Source organism: Gekko japonicus, unplaced genomic scaffold (assembly GCF_001447785.1).
Source record: "Gekko japonicus isolate JY-2015 unplaced genomic scaffold, Gekko_japonicus_V1.1 scaffold924, whole genome shotgun sequence".
NCBI lineage: Eukaryota > Metazoa > Chordata > Lepidosauria > Squamata > Gekkonidae > Gekko > Gekko japonicus.
The window spans coordinates 651,173-668,998 of NW_015170303.1; the positions used below are offsets into that span (position 1 = coordinate 651,173).

Sequence of the window (17,826 nt, forward strand, 5' to 3'; positions counted from 1 at the left end):
ACAAAAAAAAAATTAACCTCTGTTACATGAAGCAGTTACAAGATATGATGGCTTCAGACGTAACATGAAACTGTGGTTAAGTTTAAAAATGACTGTGGCTAGCCTGTCTGAATGTGACCATTCCACTTAACCAGGGTTAATGACAGTGTGTCAAACCAGGATCCAAAATTACGGTTGGAACTTGGAAGTCTTAACTCTGGTTGTTCTTGAGGTAATAAACATGGATGTCGTGTCTCAATCCTAGCTCATTCTTCGGCACTATTCTCATGTGCTTCCACAACTATAAAGTAGCCTGGTCAGAGTTAAAGCAACGAAACCTGCATTGGTCAAGGTAAAAGACTGGAGTGATCGTCCGGTAGCCAAATCCAGTTTCACAAACTAACCAGAGCTTCCAGTAAACCACAGTTTCACCTTGTGTCTGAAGAGAGCCATGACAAAACTCGGTGGAAAGGGATGACGTTTATGTAAAACGGATTGTAGAGTGGCAGCCACTGAGGAAGATGGAACATTCCGGACAGTGCTCTTTTCCATATGGGTCATTTGACTTCCTCCCCCAGCACTGTGGTGCATTCGTGCACCATCTTCCTAGGGTTTCCCTGGCTTTAACCTTATCTTTCCCAAGCCTGTTGTGTTGTAAAGTTTTGGGAAAGATCACAACAAAGCTCAGACAGTTGCTGTGTGGGTGGGAAACTTTGGATTAGTCTCACCCAGAGGCAGCCATTTTCCTTGTCTCCTTCCAGGGTGGGCGTTCTTGGTTTTTTTTATATGCAACTGAATATCGTTATAATAATCTGTGTATGAAGGTCTCTGGATTTATCTATTTTATTCATTTGTGCCCAGCTTTCTCTTGAATGGGGACCCAAAGCGGCTTACATCACTCTCCGCTTGTCCATTTTCTCCTCACAACAATCCTGTGAGGGAGCTTAGGCTGAGAGAGTGTGACTGGCCCAACGTCGCCCATAAAAAGCTTCCACGGCATGGGTGGGATTCGAACCTGGGTCTTCCCGATACTAGTCAAGATAACCACTACACCACACTGGCTCTCATGTCCCAGCTTGCAATTCTAAAAGTCTCTAGCCTCTTTCCACAACAAAAGGGGAGACAGACGGACTTCTAAAAAATAAATGAATCCTAGGATTCGAGAACCTGAGACACCGATGGTTAGAAAAAAGATGATTAGCCATGTTAGTTGGACTGTATCAGTAGAAAAGAGCAGGAGTCCAGTAGGATCGCAATTCTAAAAGTCTCTAGCCTCTTTCCCAAACAAAAGGGGAGACAGACTTCTAAAAAATAAATGAATCCTAGGAATTCGAGAACCTGAGACACAGATGGTTAGAAACAAGATGATTAGCCATGTTAGTCGGACTGTATCAGTAGAAAAGAGCAGGAGTCCAGTAGGACCTTAGAGACTAACTAAATTTGTGGCAGGGCATGTACCCTCCCACAAATTTTGTCAGCCTTTAAGGTGCTGCTGGACTCTGGCTCTTTCCTACTGCTACAGATGGTCAGAATATTCAGCTGCAGATTTAAAAACCAAAAGGCCCCCTGCTGGTGAGGAGGGGTATGGCTGCTGAAGGGGACCTGGGCAGGGAAACCTGCCAGGCGGAGGCCATGAGGGGAGAAACCACCCAAGCCCGCCCCCATGTGGGAAACAGCAGCATTAGGATGGTGTCGATTTAAAATAAGGCGACAGGCTATCCTTGCCTGGTTTTGCAGTTTGACTCTCTCTTCCTTGGGCACGATCCGTAGAGAAGCATTCTGCACACGCGCCACGGAAAGGAACGGAAACCTAGGCCAGAGCTACTGTGCAGAACTAGCCGGTGCATCGCATCCCTGCACGCTTCATTCAGCATTTTTTTTTAAAGCGCACACTGTCTCGCAACAGTAAAACTGAGAAACAGAGCTCCTTTACTAAAATTTACTGCAAAAATAGAAAATTTACATTTTTAAAAACATGTACGGTACACAGGTTTTGCAGTGGAGGATGGGGGGGGGAGAAAGTCTTCTCTGAGGAAGGGATATTTACTTCATGGGGGGGGGAATTTTGAGAGTGGTCCTCCAGCTGTGGGGCCAGTGTTCCCTCTAAGCTGAGTTAGTGTGAGCCAGCTCACAGTTTTTTAGCCTCTGGCTCACAAATTTTTGTCTTGGCTCAGGAAGGATGTCTCCAGAGCAAACTAATTGATGCAGTAGCCTAATCGCTCGCTCACAACTTTAATGCCAGTAGCTCACAAAGTAGAACTTTTGCTCACAAGACTCCACAGCTTAGAGGGAACATTGGAACCCCAAAGTGATTTGTGACTCTTGTAGATCACTCATGAGGCCAAGTGAGGTGAGGTGAGGTGAAGGAGGAGGTCTGGTGGGGAAAGTTGGGCTGGCCTCTACCGAAGGTGCAAAGTAAGCCAGGAAATACGGCCTTGATTTGCTCAGTGACACTACCAGTACTAAACGTGAAAAAGGGAGGGAGAGAGAGGATTTGGACAAAGTGCTTTGTGTATCGGGGTTTTAAAATATAACACAGATTTTAAAAGGGTCAGGAAAGAGCATGTGAGATTTGGGGAGGGGGTATTGCCGCTGTTAAAAAGCACGGGCTCTGGGGTCAGGGGGCTATCGATCCGTGGCTACAGCCAAGTCTGGGTCATGCCTCCAGCCATGACTGTGGTCCGCGCACGTTGATCTATTTACAGGTTTAAATTACAGAGCCACGTGCAAGATAATGTAAGACGATCATTTGTGCGGGACGTCAGTTTGAGAACACGTAATTGACAAAACAGGTTTCTATGACAAGGTCCTAAAAAGGTAAAATAATGTGGTGTTGGTTTGGTGTGTGCCCCCCCCCCGAGTTTTATTTAAAGAATTTATTTTTGTTCTCTCTGTGAATTTCAGCACATTCCCCCCCCCTCCAGTCCATACATTAACATTCAGAGTGTCAGAATTTTAGGTCTCCTGGTGTTCTCTTGTTCAGTGAGTCTTCTGCAGTTTTATAGTCACTGTTTTCACTTCTGTGTATTCTGCCAGAGCGTATTCACCACTGCAAGAGAAAAATGGGAAGGATCTTAAGTTGTGGATGTCAGTGTTCCTACAGGGCAAGAGAGAGAAGGAGAGTGAAGCTCCTTGGAGCCTCTCTACCCACTGAAACAGGGCTGTCCTGGAGGACTGGTCTTTCACAAAACGTGATGCTGAAATACATGTGGAATCCTTGAAAACCTAGACCCCCTAGAAGTATCTGTGGACCTCTGTGGCGATCCACACTCTCTCGGGGTGTTCCAGTGAAACATTATTTGTATAATACTGCATTTGTTGTAAGGCCTCTTTCTTTTTTCTTTTTTCAAGCCCCCGGTGGGGATTTTTTATTATTTTTTCAAACTACAAAAAACTACTACAGAAAAAAACAGGAAGGGGTACTACATATACAGGATAAAGAAAAGATACCCACACTACCTAAAAACCCAAGAGAGGAGATCTTCCTTAGCTTACTCACAATAAAACTTTCCTTCGTTTAAACATAAAACAAACTGAGTCAATCATTAATACATTTTCTTTCCCCCCCCTAACTTTTACAATTCATTGTCAAAAGACAACATCCCCAAATCTTCTATTTTCATCTTTTTTCCCGAGGCACCATTCAGAGTCCTTCAGCCTCTATTTCTCTGTTTATCGTCTCTTTCGTAGCTTGTAAGGACTTTTTGTCCAGAGAGTCCTCTCCGGAAGTGACGTGGAGGCCTCTTTCCTTCTACCATTTTATACCCCTTCAACAAGCCAGAAATGGCAGCTCCTGTACCATATGGCTGCCAACTCCGGGTGAGGAGATTCTTAGAGATTTGGGGGTGGAGCCTGGGGAAGGCAGGGTTTGGGGTATCGTGCTATAAAGCCCGCCCTCCAAAACAGCCATTTTCTCCAGGGTAACTGATCTGTCTGGTGGACCAGTTGTGATTCCAGGAGATCTCCAGCCCGCCCCCAGACTAAAGGCTGGCAACCCTAGCTAGGGAGGGTAAGTTGCTTCCTCCCTGCCTCTCCCCACCCCTGCCTGCCTGGGGCCAGGGAGGGCCTTTGCGGGGCTTCCTTGCACACCCGCCGGCCTTGCAGGTCCACCGCAGGGCCCCTCATGGGGCTCGGCAGTGGATCTGCAACGCCGGCGGTGGCGGCTGAGACCATTGGGGGCGAGGTGTGTGGCCTTATGACACACTTCCGGTGATGTCAGGGGGTGTGGCCTCATGACACACTTCCGGTGATGTCAGGGGGTGTGGCATATGCTAATGAGTTCCCCTTGCTCTTTTTCTACGAAACGACCCCTGATTCTAGGCAAGGCTTCTGAAGCACCTACCGCAAGGCCGTCCACGTCGCCCTGTTCTGCCAAGGCCCCAGAAGGCCTCACAACAGGCACACTTTCCTCACCCAGGCGCTCTGCAGGCTGGGCACGACCGCGGAGCTGCAGGCCCCGTCCTCAGAGACGGAATTCTCAAGGCAGAGGATCCCTGAAGGCCTCACGGTTCAGAGGCGGAGGAGCACATGCAAAAAGCAGGGTACAGGGACAGCATGCCCACTTATTTCGGATATTCCCTGGTCCACTGAAGGAACCCAGGAAATGTTTTGCAAACACAACATTCGAAGCGGTCGTGCTGTTTTAAGATGAACTGAGTTGGATTCAAGTGCAATTTGGGGTCCCCGGCAATGCTCCCTCTAAGCTGTGGAGTCTTGTGAGCAGAAATTCTACTTTATGAGCTACTGGCATCAAAGTTGCGAGCGAGCGATTTGGCTGCTGCCTGAAATACTTTGCTCTGGAGCCGCCCTTTCTGAGCTAAGACAAAAATGTGTGAGCCGGAGGCTAAAAAACTGTGAGCTGGCTCACATTACTCAGCTTAGCGGGAACACTGGTCCCCGCCCCTCTTTTTAGATCACTAAATGGAAGCCCAACTTACAGTTCTCTGCCATTTCCTGACATTTTGAAGCCACCGAAGGGAGCTTGTGCGTAAAGGGCAGTGTAGCAGTTCACCCTGTGAGAGAAACAAAGGGGGGGGGGGACGGACGACATTCAGGTCAAGAGAGAACAGCCCGATGGAAAGCGATGCCAGTCTGTGGCAGTACAATAACACAGGAGTCCTGTGACCATCTTCAAGATTAACGGCAGGGATTCCAGCAGGAGGTTTCGTGATGTAGAGCACACCTCACAGGTAGAGTTGCCAGGTCTGATCATTGTGCATGGAGGGGGGGGATTGGGTTGTGTGTGTTCCAGGAGTGGGCGGGGACGTTGCGCGATTTGCATACGTCACCCGGAAGTGACGTAGGCATGCTGGTGACGTTGGGGGTGACGCTCTGGTTTTGGGGCAAAACTCTATGGTAAAATAGCCCTCAAACCACAGAGTTTTGCCCCAAAACCAGAGCATCCTCCCCAATGTTACCAACACGCCTACATCACTTCTGGGTGACGTTAGCATGTCGCTGTTTGGGGGGGAATTTTCTCCCACTGGCCAGCTGGCCACCAGTGGGCAGGAGCCTGCAAAAGCACTTCACACGTTCTCTCAGAAAGGAACAGCAACCCTGTAAGGCAGGCGTCAGGGCAGCCACTGGAGATCTGATTGGCTGTGCAGACTTTCTAAAAATGTGGCTTTGGCAGAAGCCGCCACGCATAGCACGAGGACCTCCACTGTGCGACTAAAGGTAAGCCGTGGCAGTCATTCTGTGGCTGGGCCCTCCACGCTGCGTCAGAATTCTAAAGGGGCCCACAGGCTGAAAAGGGCTGGGGAGCCCTGCTATAAAGGCAGGCTGTTCAAGCAGCCCTGGATCAGGGAGAGTCAAGCAGTCATCTCGGGCCCAGTCAGTGGGGCAACAGACGCAGGCTTGCTCTCTGTGGCTTGGGTCCGGCTGGCAACAACGAGGAAGCCTACGGCCATCACCATCACCGCTCACAGGGCCGGAGCAGAGCAGTCATTGCCGGACAATCAGGACTACGCTTGGCTGCCGGTGGAAAGCAGCCCACCTGGAATTTTCCCAGTATATCCAGGGGTCATTTCCTACAGAAGCGGAGCTCCGGCAGTAAAGAGCCCAGGGGGGCGGGCACATGCAAGAAGCCCCACCCCCTGCTCCCAGCAGCCCTCAGTCAGAGCAAGAAGCAGCCAGGTAAGTTGCAGAGCCCCCTCCGGCCCCCCGGTCCAAAACAGTCCAGTGGCACCTTTCAGACCAAGTTTTATTCAGGTACAAGCTCTCCCTCCTCTGCGAGGAGAGATCTGCACGTCCCCCCCCCCTCAATAGCTAGCAATCCAAAACAGTCCAGTGGAGCCTGAGCGGTGGGTGTTGCCTTCTGACACACTTCCGGTGATGTCAGGGGGTGTGGCATATGCAAATAAGTTATGCTAATGAGTTATGCTAATGAGCTCCTGCACCTCTTTTTCTACGAAATGACCCCTGAGTAGATCAGGCAGCCAATCCATCCCTGGCCGATTTTATCACCCTTCTATTGCCACCTCTTTTTCTACAAAATGACCCCTGCCTGGTCCACAGACGTAGCAGGGCAAATGCACTCTTTTGCTACTTTATACCTCTACAGTGGCAAGTTTGGATCGAAGGTAAGACCACCTGCATTGGTCAGTCTTTTGCAGAGAAAAGAAATGTTACCAGACTGTCCCGGATTGTAGCGCCGAAGCTAACGTCAGGGCTCTGTCCAAGTTCTTTGTAAACACGGCGGCGGTGAGTCCATATTCCGTGTTGTTGGCTCTCTGAATGACTTCTTCAAGGTTTTTAAACTTCATTATGGGTTGCACCGGTCCAAAAATCTGTCAGTATCACAAAGGGGACAATTGATTAACTACCTGCCTTTTACATTGATTATTTCAACTTGTCTGTTACCTTGCTCTAGTTGCCAATGTGTCTAGTAGACGCATGAGCTAAGTAAAAGTTACCACTGCTTTGGTTAAGGAAAAGGCATTTGTTAAAATGTGTCACTTAGCAGCCAGATTTTATTTAGCTGTATTCAAAATACAAAGGGGAGCAATGAATGAGACACAAATACGGAGTACTCCAAGCACAATTATTTAGAGTTTGCAAATACCATGAGCATTAAAAAAAAACCCTTTTTTGCAGAGGGCTTGCTGTTGTCAAAACAAAATTGGCCAAGTTCTGCATTCTCTCCACATGGCTGTCACTATGCGAGCAATCCGGTTTTTCTAAACAAGTTCTTTAATCGCAAGTAATGTACCAGAACAGAAACAGCCTCAGACAAGCTTGTCCTTAACCCTCGCAGCATAAAACAGGGCCACGCCGATAGAGGGGGTGAGAAGGGGGCATGGCACACCCTGATCCTGTCAGATCTCGGAAGCTAAGATTTCAAAACACCAACTGGTTCTTGGATGGGAGACCACCAAGGAAGGCTCTGCAGAGGAAGACAATGGCAAATCACCTCTGCTTCTCACTTGCCGTGAGAGCCCCTTGCTGGGGTGGCCACAAGCTAGAAACTAAGCAGGTTCAGTACTTAGATGGGGGGGACCACCAAGGAAGGCTCTGCCGAGGAAGGGAATGGTCAACCACCTCTGCTTCTCACTTGCTGTGAGAGCCCCTCGCTGGGGTGGCCACAAGCTAGAAGCTAAGTAGGTTCAGTACTTAGATGGGGGGGACCACCAAGGAAGGCTCTGCCGAGGAAGGGAATGGCCAACCACCTCTGATGCTCACTTGCCGTGAGAGCCCCTTCTGGGGTTGCCACAAGCTAGAAGCTAAGCAGGTTCAGTACTTAGATGGGGGGGACCACCAAGGAAGACTCTGCAGAGGAAGGGAATGGCCAACCACCTCTGCTGCTCACTTGCCGTGAGAGCCCCTTGCGGGGTTGCCCACAAGCTAGAAGCTAAGTAGGTTCAGTACTTAGATGGGGGGGACCACCAAGGAAGGCTCTGCCGAGGAAGGGAATGGTCAACCACCTCTGCTTCTCACTTGCCGTGAGAGCCCCTTGCTGGGGTGGCCACAAGCTAGAAGCTAAGTAGGTTCAGTACTTAGATGGGGGGGACCACCAAGGAAGGCTCTGCCGAGGAAGGGAATGGTCAACCACCTCTGCTTCTCACTTGCCGTGAGAGCCCCTTGCTGGGGTGGCCACAAGCTAGAAGCTAAGTAGGTTCAGTACTTAGATGGGGGGGACCACCAAGGAAGGCTCTGCCGAGGAAGGGAATGGTCAACCACCTCTGCTTCTCACTTGCCGTGAGAGCCCCTTGCTGGGGTGGCCACAAGCTAGAAGCTAAGTAGGTTTTCACCTAGGCATTCATGCCTGCAGCCGCACCCTTTTAACGCTGTGTCACTGACCCTCAGTCCTCTTTGAATGAGCTATGGGTCTCAAAGCGCATGGGATGGCATGGGAGTGCACATGTCTAAATGGAATAGGCCAAGCCATTTTGTGTTTGAAGACACAAGCAAACCCCTTCTGGTTATAATACAGACTCCTAGGCCTTTGGTTTATCTATAGCAGTGATGGGAAACGCCATCAAGTCACAGCTGATTTATGGCGGCCCCCACAGGTCGAACAGAGATGAGCAGAGGTGGTCTGTTGCTGCCGCCTGGACTTCCTTGGTGTCCTCCCACCCGAGGACTAACCAGGGCTGACCCTGCTAGATCCTCAAACCCACGTTAAAATATTTATTCAATCTAATAATAATAAGAAGAAGAGGAAATTGGATTTATACCCCGCCCCAAAGGAGTCTCAGAGCAGCTTACAAACTCCTTTCCCTTCCCCTCCCTACAACAGACTCCCTGCGAGGTAGGTGGGGCTGAGAGAACTCTTGACAGAAACTGCTCTTTTTCAAGAACAGCTGTGCCAGAGTTATGGCTTGCCCAAGGTCATCCAGCCAGGTGCGAGTGGAGGAGTGGGGAATCAAACCCGGTTCTCCCAGATTAGAGTCCGCGCACTTAACCATGACACCAAATAAAAAGATATACATAATAGGCATAAGTGGACACGTCTACCCAAACCTAAAACTCTCCAAAATTAAGATCTCCCTCCCTCTCTTGCACAATCCTTGACTCCAACCTGGCAGTATCTCTGTTTTGTTGAGACAGATGGTTGAGGTGTAAAGGGTGGTTTGCTCTCCCATCTTTCCCATTTTGATGGACGCTCCCTGACTTGCGGGGAAAGACCAGTTTTTCCTCTGAGGCTGGCCTAGCACTGAAACATCACAGTTTCTCCTGGGCGGGGAGGCAGCCTCCTCAGATCTCAAAAGCTAAGCGGGGTCAGCCACGGTTTCCACTTGGGTGGGAGACGCACCACGGAGGGACCGGGTTGTGACGTGGAGGCAGGCAAAGGCAGGCTTCCGGTCCGTCTCCTGCCCTGGACACCCTACAGGGTCGCCGTGAGTCGGCTGTGACCTGACAGCACTTCCCACCACCAACGCTGGGAATCCATAGAGCGGGGCTGTGGATGGGAGGACTGCTTATATTGGCGGTGCTGCAGGAAGCCACCAGTGTTCCCTCTAAGCTGAGTTAGTGTGAGCTAGCTCGCAGTTTTTTAGCCTCCGGCTCACACATTTCTGTCTCCACTCAGGAAGGAGGGCTCCAGAGCAAACCAATTGATGCAGTAGCCAAATCACTCGCTCACAACTTTAATGCCAGTAGCTCACGAAGTAGAATTTTCGCTCACAAGACACCACAGCTTAGGGGGAGCACTGGAAGCCACCTCCTGCATCCAGGCTCAAAAGCAGCCAACAAAAAGCGATGTGTCGCTCCTTCGGAGGAGGTGCCAGTATCCAGGCCTACGTGTTTAAAGCTTGTCTGCCTCCAAGATGGGCAGCCGCGTTAGTCTATCTGTAGCAGTAGAAAAGAGCAAGAGTCCAGGCAGGAGCCGATGAACCATGAAGCAGACTCGGCAGGTGCTTAGGGCACCAGGGCCAAAGGGGGCACCACAAAGTTGGGGAAAGGGTGAAGAGCTTAGTTTGTACAGTCTATTGTGTTATCCTATGAATAAGTTTTTGTACTGCTGCAACCTGCATTGTATATCTGGTCAGACAGGTCAACCGCTAAAATGGACTGGGGGGGGTCAGTGTGGAAAGAAGGGGGGGCACCAAGATTGGTCAGTGCTCAGGGCACCCGGGAGCCTTAATCGGCACCCGGGACCCTTAATCCATCCCTGAGTCCAGGAGCACCTTGCAGGCTAACAAAATATGTGGCTGGGGGGTGGGGGAGCTTTCCTGAGTCACTGCTGAGAGCCAGTTTGGTGTAGTAGTTAAGTGTGCGGACTCTAAACTGGGAGGGTTCTCCCAGATTAGAGTCCGCGCACTTAACCACTACACCAAATAAAAAGATATACATAACAGGTATAAGTGGACATGTCTACCCAAACCTAGAACTCTCTAAAATTAAGATCTCTCTCCCTCTCCCTCCCTCTCCCGCACAATCCTTGACTCCAACCTGGCAGTATCTCTGTTTTGTTGATACAGATGGTTGAGGTGTAAAGGGTGGTTTGCTCTCCCATCTTTACCATTTTGATGGATGCTCCCTGTCTTGCGGGGAAAGAGTCTCCTAGCGGCCATTAGGCAAAGCATTCAGGCCACTTTTCCCCCTGAGGCTGGCCTAGCACTGAAACGTCACAGTTTCTCCTGGGCGGGGAGGCAGTCTCCTCAGATCTCAGAAGCTAAGCGGGGTCAGCCGCGGTTTCCACTTGGGTGGGAGACGCACCACGGAGGGGCAGGGTTGTGACGTGGAGGCAGGCTTCCGGTCCGTCTCCTGCCCTGGACACCCTACAGGGTCGCTGTGAGTCGGCTGTGACCTGAGAGCACTTCCCACCACCAACGTCGGGAATCCATAGAGCGGGGCTGTGGATGGGAGGACTGCTTATATTGGCGGTGCTGCAGGAAGCCACCAGTGAGTGAGCACTTTGGCTACTGCATAGATCCGTTTGCTCCAGAGCCCTCCTTCCTGAGCTGAGACAAAAATGTGTGAGCCAGAGGCTAAAAAACTGTGAGCTAGCTCACATTAACTCAGCTTAGAGGGAACACTGGCCGTGACTCACAAAAGCTCCTACCCGGCCACCTATTTTGTTCGTCTGCAAGGTGCTCCTGGACTCCTGCTCCTTCTCTGTCTCCCACCAGTGAGAGATGGCTTTGAGGTTCAGAGTAGGGTCTGGGTGCAAAGGATTAGAAACGAGCATAGAGAGAAATGCTGGAGTAAAACATGTCCCTTGGTTTGAGAAATCCATCTGTCTTTGCCTAATGGGTCGGGCTGTTCCTGCCCCCTGCTCCCCCCCCCCGGCACAATATGGGTAAACAGGGGTCATTTCCTGCAGGAGCGCACAGGAGCGGAGCCTGCAGGGACAGATCTGCACGTTCCCCCCTCCCAATAGTTAGCAATCCAAAACAGTCCAGTGGAGCCTGAGCGGTGGGTGTTGCCTTCTGACACACTTCCGGTGATGTCAGGGGGTGTGGCATATGCAAATGAGCTCCTGCACCTCTTTTTCTACGAAATGACCCCTGTGGGTAAATGTGGCCAACTGTGATTGGTTATTTGGTAGCGCAAGGCTACCAATGCTGTGCCTCTTTGGGTGGGTGTATGTTGCATATTTGCATGCAGCCAGCTTCTAAAACCACAGTTCCCAGTATCTGGTGCCGAAGCCATTACTTCAATAACAAACTTGCCACAAATCAGGGTAATGACCAATGGCTTTAAAGGGGGCTTAGACAGATTCTTGGAGGATACATGAACACGTGGAACTGTTCTGTCAGCATCGGTCTTGGCTACTCAGACTGGCAAGGGCTTTCCGAGGTCTCAAGAGAAAGTCTTTCAAGTCACCTACGACCTGATCTTCTTAACTGAAGATGCTGGGGGTTGAATCTGGGGCCTTCTGCATGCAAAGCAGATGCTCTACCACTAAGCCACAGCCCTTACCCATCAAGAGATCCAAATGAATGCACCTCTGAACACCATCTGTTGAGGGAGAACATTGGCGTACTTGTAGGCTTCCGGGAAACATTTTTGTCTGGACACTGTCGCCAACAGAGTGCAGAACAGTCGGCCTCATCCAACCAGGCTCTTACATTTTCAACAAAACAAGCTGATCTAATGAAGTCGCAACTGACTCATGGAGAGCCCATCTCAGGGGTGTTCCAGGCAAGAGATGAGCACAGGTGGTTTGCCATCGCCTTCCTCCATGTAGCGACTCCTGTCTTCCTTGGTGGTCTCCAGGGCTATTTTTGGGCAGGAACGCACAGGAACGGAGTTCCAGCTGGCTCCTGAGTTGGCCACGCCCAGCAGGAGCTCATTAGCATAATAGGCCACACCCAACAGCAGAAACTCATTAGGATTGGCTACTTTAGGGGTGTGTGGCCTAACATGCAAAGGAGTTCTTGCTACCAAAAAAGGCCCTGGGTTTTGACAACAAACAAAGTAAACAGAATAAGAAGCAAAAGGTGTGTGTGGCTGGATGAGCACACTTCTGGTAACATGGGGGTTTGGCCTAATATGCTAATGAGCTGTGCTATCAGGGGTGTGGCCTAATATGCTAATGTGTTTCTGCTGTTGGGTGTGGCCTATTATGCTAATGAGTTCCTGATGGGCTTTTTCTACAAAAAAAGCCCTGGTGGTCTCCCATCCAAGTATTGACTACAGCCAACCCTGCTTAGCTTCCAAGCTCTGACAAGCTCCGGCTAAGCTGGGCTATTCAGACTGCTGTAATCCAGTGAAACTGATTTCTGATGTGGCTTTATACTGTTTCAAGCAACATATCTATTAACCCAGTGCTGAAGATTTCTGTTGGGCCATACCTCCTCTTTGGCAATGCGCATGTTGTCCGTGACCTCCGAGAAAACGGTGGGCTTTATGAACAGGCCTCGATCTCCCATGGCCAAGCCGCCACATTCCAGCTTGGCTCCTTCCATCTTCCCACTTTCAATGAGCTCCAAGATTTTATTGAACTGTTTTTGGTCAATCTGTTACAATACAAAGGGGGAGGGGGGGGAGAGAGAGTGCAGCTATTGTTGGTACCAGATCTCTCCTGCTTGCAGAAGTCTCATTTCAGCCTCATTCTATGCGCTAGGGAGCAGAAGCCAATCGTTCATCTCCAATGAGCATACCTCTACAACCAAAGTGTTTTGAAGCACACCTCTGTCCCCGTTGCACACTGGCTCAATTAAACCGAAATGGCAAGCCGTGCTTTCATTAAACTATAGTTCGTGTGGTCATATGAGTATGGTCCACCCCATCATGAGTGTCCATCAAACCAGGTTCTTAAACCATAATTTGAAGCTGAATTTTAAAGCCACATTTGGTCTTAATGGTTCGCAGGACACAGGCAGATGCATTGGTAGAATCCTGGCTCGCTTGTAGAGATTCCAGTTTCAGACTGGGAAATTCCTGTAGGTTTGGGGACAAAGTGTGGAAAGAGAAGGGTACGATGCCACAGAGTCCACCCTCCGAAGCAGCCGTTTTCTTCAGAGGAATGGATCTCTGTACGCTGGAGATCAGCTGTACCTCTGGGAGATCTCCATGCCCCAGGGGTCATTTCCTGCAGGAGGGGAGCTCCGGCAATAAAGAGCCCAGGGGGCGGGCACATGCAACAAGCCCCACCCCCTGCTCCCAGCAGCCCTCAGTCAGAGCAAGAAGCAGCCAGGTAAGTTGCAGAGCCTCCTCCCGGCCCCCCAGTCCAAAACAGTCCAGTGGCACCTTTAAGACCAAGTTTTATTCAGGTACAAGCTCTCCCTCCTCTGTGAGGGCAGATCTGCACATTCTCCCCCCCCCCAATAGCTAGCAATCCAAAACAGTCCAGTGGCGCCTGAGCGGTGGGTGTTGCCTTCTGACACACTTCCGGTGATGTCAGGGGTGTGTGGCATATGCAAATAAGTTATGCTAATGAGTTATGCTAATGAGCTCCTGCACCTCTTTTTCTACGAAATGACCCCTGCCATGCCCCACTTGGAGACAGGTGACCCACCTTGCCTTGGGCCCCCACAGCTGCTCAGGGGGGCGCTGAAGGAAAAAGGGCGGGGGCAAAATGGCATCCCACGTCACTTCTGCCTGTCTCACTGGAGGTGACGTCACCACATCATGAGGCACTCTGGGACACCCTTGAAACCCCCGCTCCACGGCAGTGTGGTCACTTCCAGTTATGCCACTGGAAGTGATGCTGTAGCACTGCATGACATCACTTCAGTAAGCCCCCTCCCCAATATCCTGCCTACCAGGGCTGCTATTACCAGATGGCAGGCTAGGGACACGAGCCAGGGTTCCGGGGGGGGGGGAGGAGTAAAAAAGGCAATGAAACCAACATTTGTCAAGGCAAGCTTGTGTTCAGTGACCATCTGTGAAATGTCCTAGTTTCACAAACTAACTGTAATGTTTAAAGGAAAATGTCTTAATCTAGCTATGAAGGTCCGGTTCAGACATAATGCAGCTCTAGACTTTATTTTATGGAGCTGCGGTGGCTCAAGTGGTTAAGACGCTGAACTGCAGGCTGTGGAAGGTCAGTAGTTCAGCAGTTCGAGACCCGGGTGCCGCATGATGGAGGGAGCTCCCATCTCTAGTTCCAGCTCCTGCCAACCTAGCAGTTCGAAAGCAAGAAATTGCAAGTAGATAAATAAGTACCACTTCGGTGGGAAGGTAACAGCGTTCCGTGCGCCTTGGTGTTTAGTCATGCCGGCCACATGACCACGGAAACGTCTTCGGACAGCGCTGGCTCTTCGGCTTTGAAACGGAGATGAGCACTGCAGCCCTAGAGTCGGATTCGACTGGCTTTCGAGCAAGGGAACCTTTACCTTTACCTTTTAGACTTTATTTTAAATATAGTTAGTTTGTGAAAGCTGGATTCAACTTGCAGGCAATCGCTCAGATCCTTGTTTACCCTCAACATATACCGGTTCCTCATTTCCTTCTCTCTGTTGCCAGGGTAAGTGTTGCTGAAGCCAGGATTAAACCAGGATGCCTGCATTCAGACATGGCACAAAACCCATAAAGATTAATACACCAACTTCAGAGCCTGGTTAGATGGTCCCTAATGAACCACAGTTTAATGGAGTGTCTAGCATTCAGACTGCCAACCTAGCAGTTTGAAAGCAAGAAATTGCAAGTAGATAAATAGGTACCACTTCGGTGGGAGGGTAACAGCGTTCCGTGCGCCTTGGTGTTTAGTCATGCCGGCCACATGACCACGGAAACGTCTTCGGACAGCGCTGGCTCTTCGGCTTGGAAACGGAGATGAGCACCGCAGCCCTAGAGTCGGGCTTGACTGGCTTTCGAGAAAGGGAACCTTTACTTTTAGCATTCAGACAACCAAGCTCACCATAGTTCGTATAGTTCAACCAGAGTTTTGTGCGTTGTCTGAACTTGAGCCAATGTGCCCCTCAGCGTTGGAAGCACTGCTAGAATGTAATGGCAGATCGCCCTCTAGCAAACAATGAGAAAACCACTAGGTGATTAACAGTGCCATCGTAATCAGGGTTATGCCTTTCCAAGTCCACTGAGGTCAACCAATTTAGAGAGGTGTATCTCTGCCTAGGATGGCAAGATGAAACTTCATGCAAAAACCTACATATGAATATAATGACCGATGATGTTACACAGGTGCAGCTTTACAATTCAGGTGTTAACTGGAAAGAGCTGTATGTTGCAGAAACAAAGGCTATTTTCAAACTGCCGTTGTATTCCATTTTAGTAACTGGTTGCTAATGGATTTTTTCTGTTACTTCAGACAGACAGACCCGTTTTAGTAACTGGCTGCTAGCGGAATTTATTTACCTGTTCGTACAATCCCGCTTGCATCGAGTTAGCAAAGCATGGTTGAGCCGCTTTTAAGGGAAACTGCTTTCTTCCATTTTCTACCCCTTTATCGTGCTTCTGAATTGCTGTGGTGTGCTGTTTAAAATATCCATAGCATTTCCTACAATGCCACTTTTCCCCCACACCCTTTTTTGCCATTCGGTCTTCTGTGGACTTAAAAAAAAACATTCTAAGTTCATGGTGCCGCTTTAGCACCAAAGTGCTATTTTGGGTTAGCACGATAGTGCTAAACTTAGAATGTTTAAAAAATCTCTGAGGAAGATTGTGCGGCGAAAAAGGGCGGGGGGAAAGTAGCGGGGGGGAAAGTGACCATGGCACTTCAAAGACAGCTTATTAACAGAAGGAAATTCGCTGTATGAAACCCCTGTCCTTGTATCGCTTTACTCAAATTCGTCCTACAACAAATAACATCTGGAACCAACATGCTTGCTCACGTGGGTGCTTTTACCTGTGGCCCTTGGTCGGTTTTGGCATCAAATGGGTCCCCCACGAGCCGTTTCTTGGCATATTCCACGCTGCGCTTGACGAATTCCGGGTAGACTGGCTCTTCCACAAAGACCCGTGAAGCGGCTGTGCAACACTGGCCTTGATTGAAGAAGACCCCTTGGTGGGCACAGTCGACTGCTAAGTCCACTAGGAGGGGCCGAGAAAAGAAAACAGGGTTTTCAATGGCAGGGGCCTTGTCTTGTTGCTATGGCAACACTAGGCCCAGAGTAGTCAAGAATTGTCAGTACTGACTACTCCAATTGGCAATGGATCTCCTGGTGGAGGCCTTTCACATCACCTGCTACCTGGTCCTTTTAACTGGAGATGCCAGGGGTTGAACCTAGGACCTCTAACCGCTGAGCGCTGGCACCTCTTAATATAGTGTGCTACATAAAATGTGCTACATAAAACTGGGCTGGGACATAGAAGTGCAGGCTAGCCAGTGGAAAAGTCAGACCTCAGAGACCAAGAGCCACCTTGCCATAGTCTTAGAGTTTATATACACATCAGAGAGCCAGTTTGGTGTAGTGGTTAAGAGTGGCGGGTTCTAATCTGGAGAACCGGATTTGATTCCCCACTCCTCCGCATGCTGCAGAGAAGGGAAGGGAAAGGAGATTGTAAGCCGCTCTAGGACTCCTTCGGGTAGTGAAGGGTGGGGTATAAATCCAATCTCTCTTCTCTTCATTACAAAGTCCTCATGTTTTTATGGAACATGGAAAGGATTTTGGATCACATGTGCCTCACAGACACACACCGGCTCTTTTCTGTTTGCTAACATATAACCCCCCACCCCGTTGTGGTTGTTTTTTAACTTTTTGTTTTATTTTTTATTAGCATTATACAAGATAACTTGACAGCTTACATAAATTTTCAGAGTTCTTCATATCACCAGCTTATTTATCCATGCGTACACCCTATTCCATCTATAGCCATGTACCATGTTATTTTTCCCCTGTAGTTTTATACTCAGATCGTCCATTTGTGCTAGTTCTAACAGTTTTAAACTTAGATCTATTTTAGAGGGTATTTCCTCGGATTTCCAGTACTTTGCCATCAACATTCTGGCTGCTGTTAGTATATAAACTATAAGATATACATCTTTGTGATTATATCCATCTGGAACAATATTTAACAGGAATACTTCTGGACTCAAATCTAGGTTCAGTTCTAGAACTTCATGTATTGTTTTGTTCATCATACCCCAATATTTTTGAGCTTTTTTACACTTCCACCACATGTGGTAGAAGGTCCCCACATTAGATTTACATTTCCAACCCCCACCCCGTTTTCATATCCTCAGACCACACCGCAGAGCTGCTACCGGCTCAGTCGTGAAACTCACACCCCGGTGGGTGCGTCTAGGAGGCCGGGAGGTTGGCAAACTCGGTGCTATTGCAGGAAACAGTTTAACACTTCCGGTACAAGCCCCGCCGCAGACTCACAGTCAGCATCTGCACAGACGATACAAGGATTCTTCCCACCAAGCTCCAGAGTCACCCTCTTGAGGTTACTTTTTGAAGCGGCTTCTTTGATCAACTTCCCGACCTGCAAAGGGGAGATTTAAAAAAACCACGGATTTTGGTGGGCTGGGGGGGGGGGGGGGTTGGGCGGGAG

At 49.5% G+C, this 17,826-nt stretch overlaps 1 protein-coding gene across 1 annotated transcript in view; it reads right to left on the reverse strand.

Moving 5' to 3' along the window:
• Positions 1–2,221: 2,221 nt before the first annotated feature.
• ALDH1A3 (aldehyde dehydrogenase 1 family member A3) overlaps positions 2,222–17,826 on the reverse strand; it is a 55,971-nt gene continuing 40,366 nt past the window's right edge. The window contains exons 8-13 of the mRNA XM_015417969.1: positions 17,655–17,757; positions 16,175–16,359; positions 12,720–12,884; positions 6,610–6,767; positions 4,917–4,991; positions 2,222–3,028 (exon numbers count right to left, since the gene is read on the reverse strand). Of these exons, the coding sequence (XP_015273455.1) occupies positions 2,959–3,028; positions 4,917–4,991; positions 6,610–6,767; positions 12,720–12,884; positions 16,175–16,359; positions 17,655–17,757 (756 nt within the window). The 3' untranslated portion in view covers positions 2,222–2,958. The remainder of the gene's footprint in view (positions 3,029–4,916; positions 4,992–6,609; positions 6,768–12,719; positions 12,885–16,174; positions 16,360–17,654; positions 17,758–17,826) is intronic.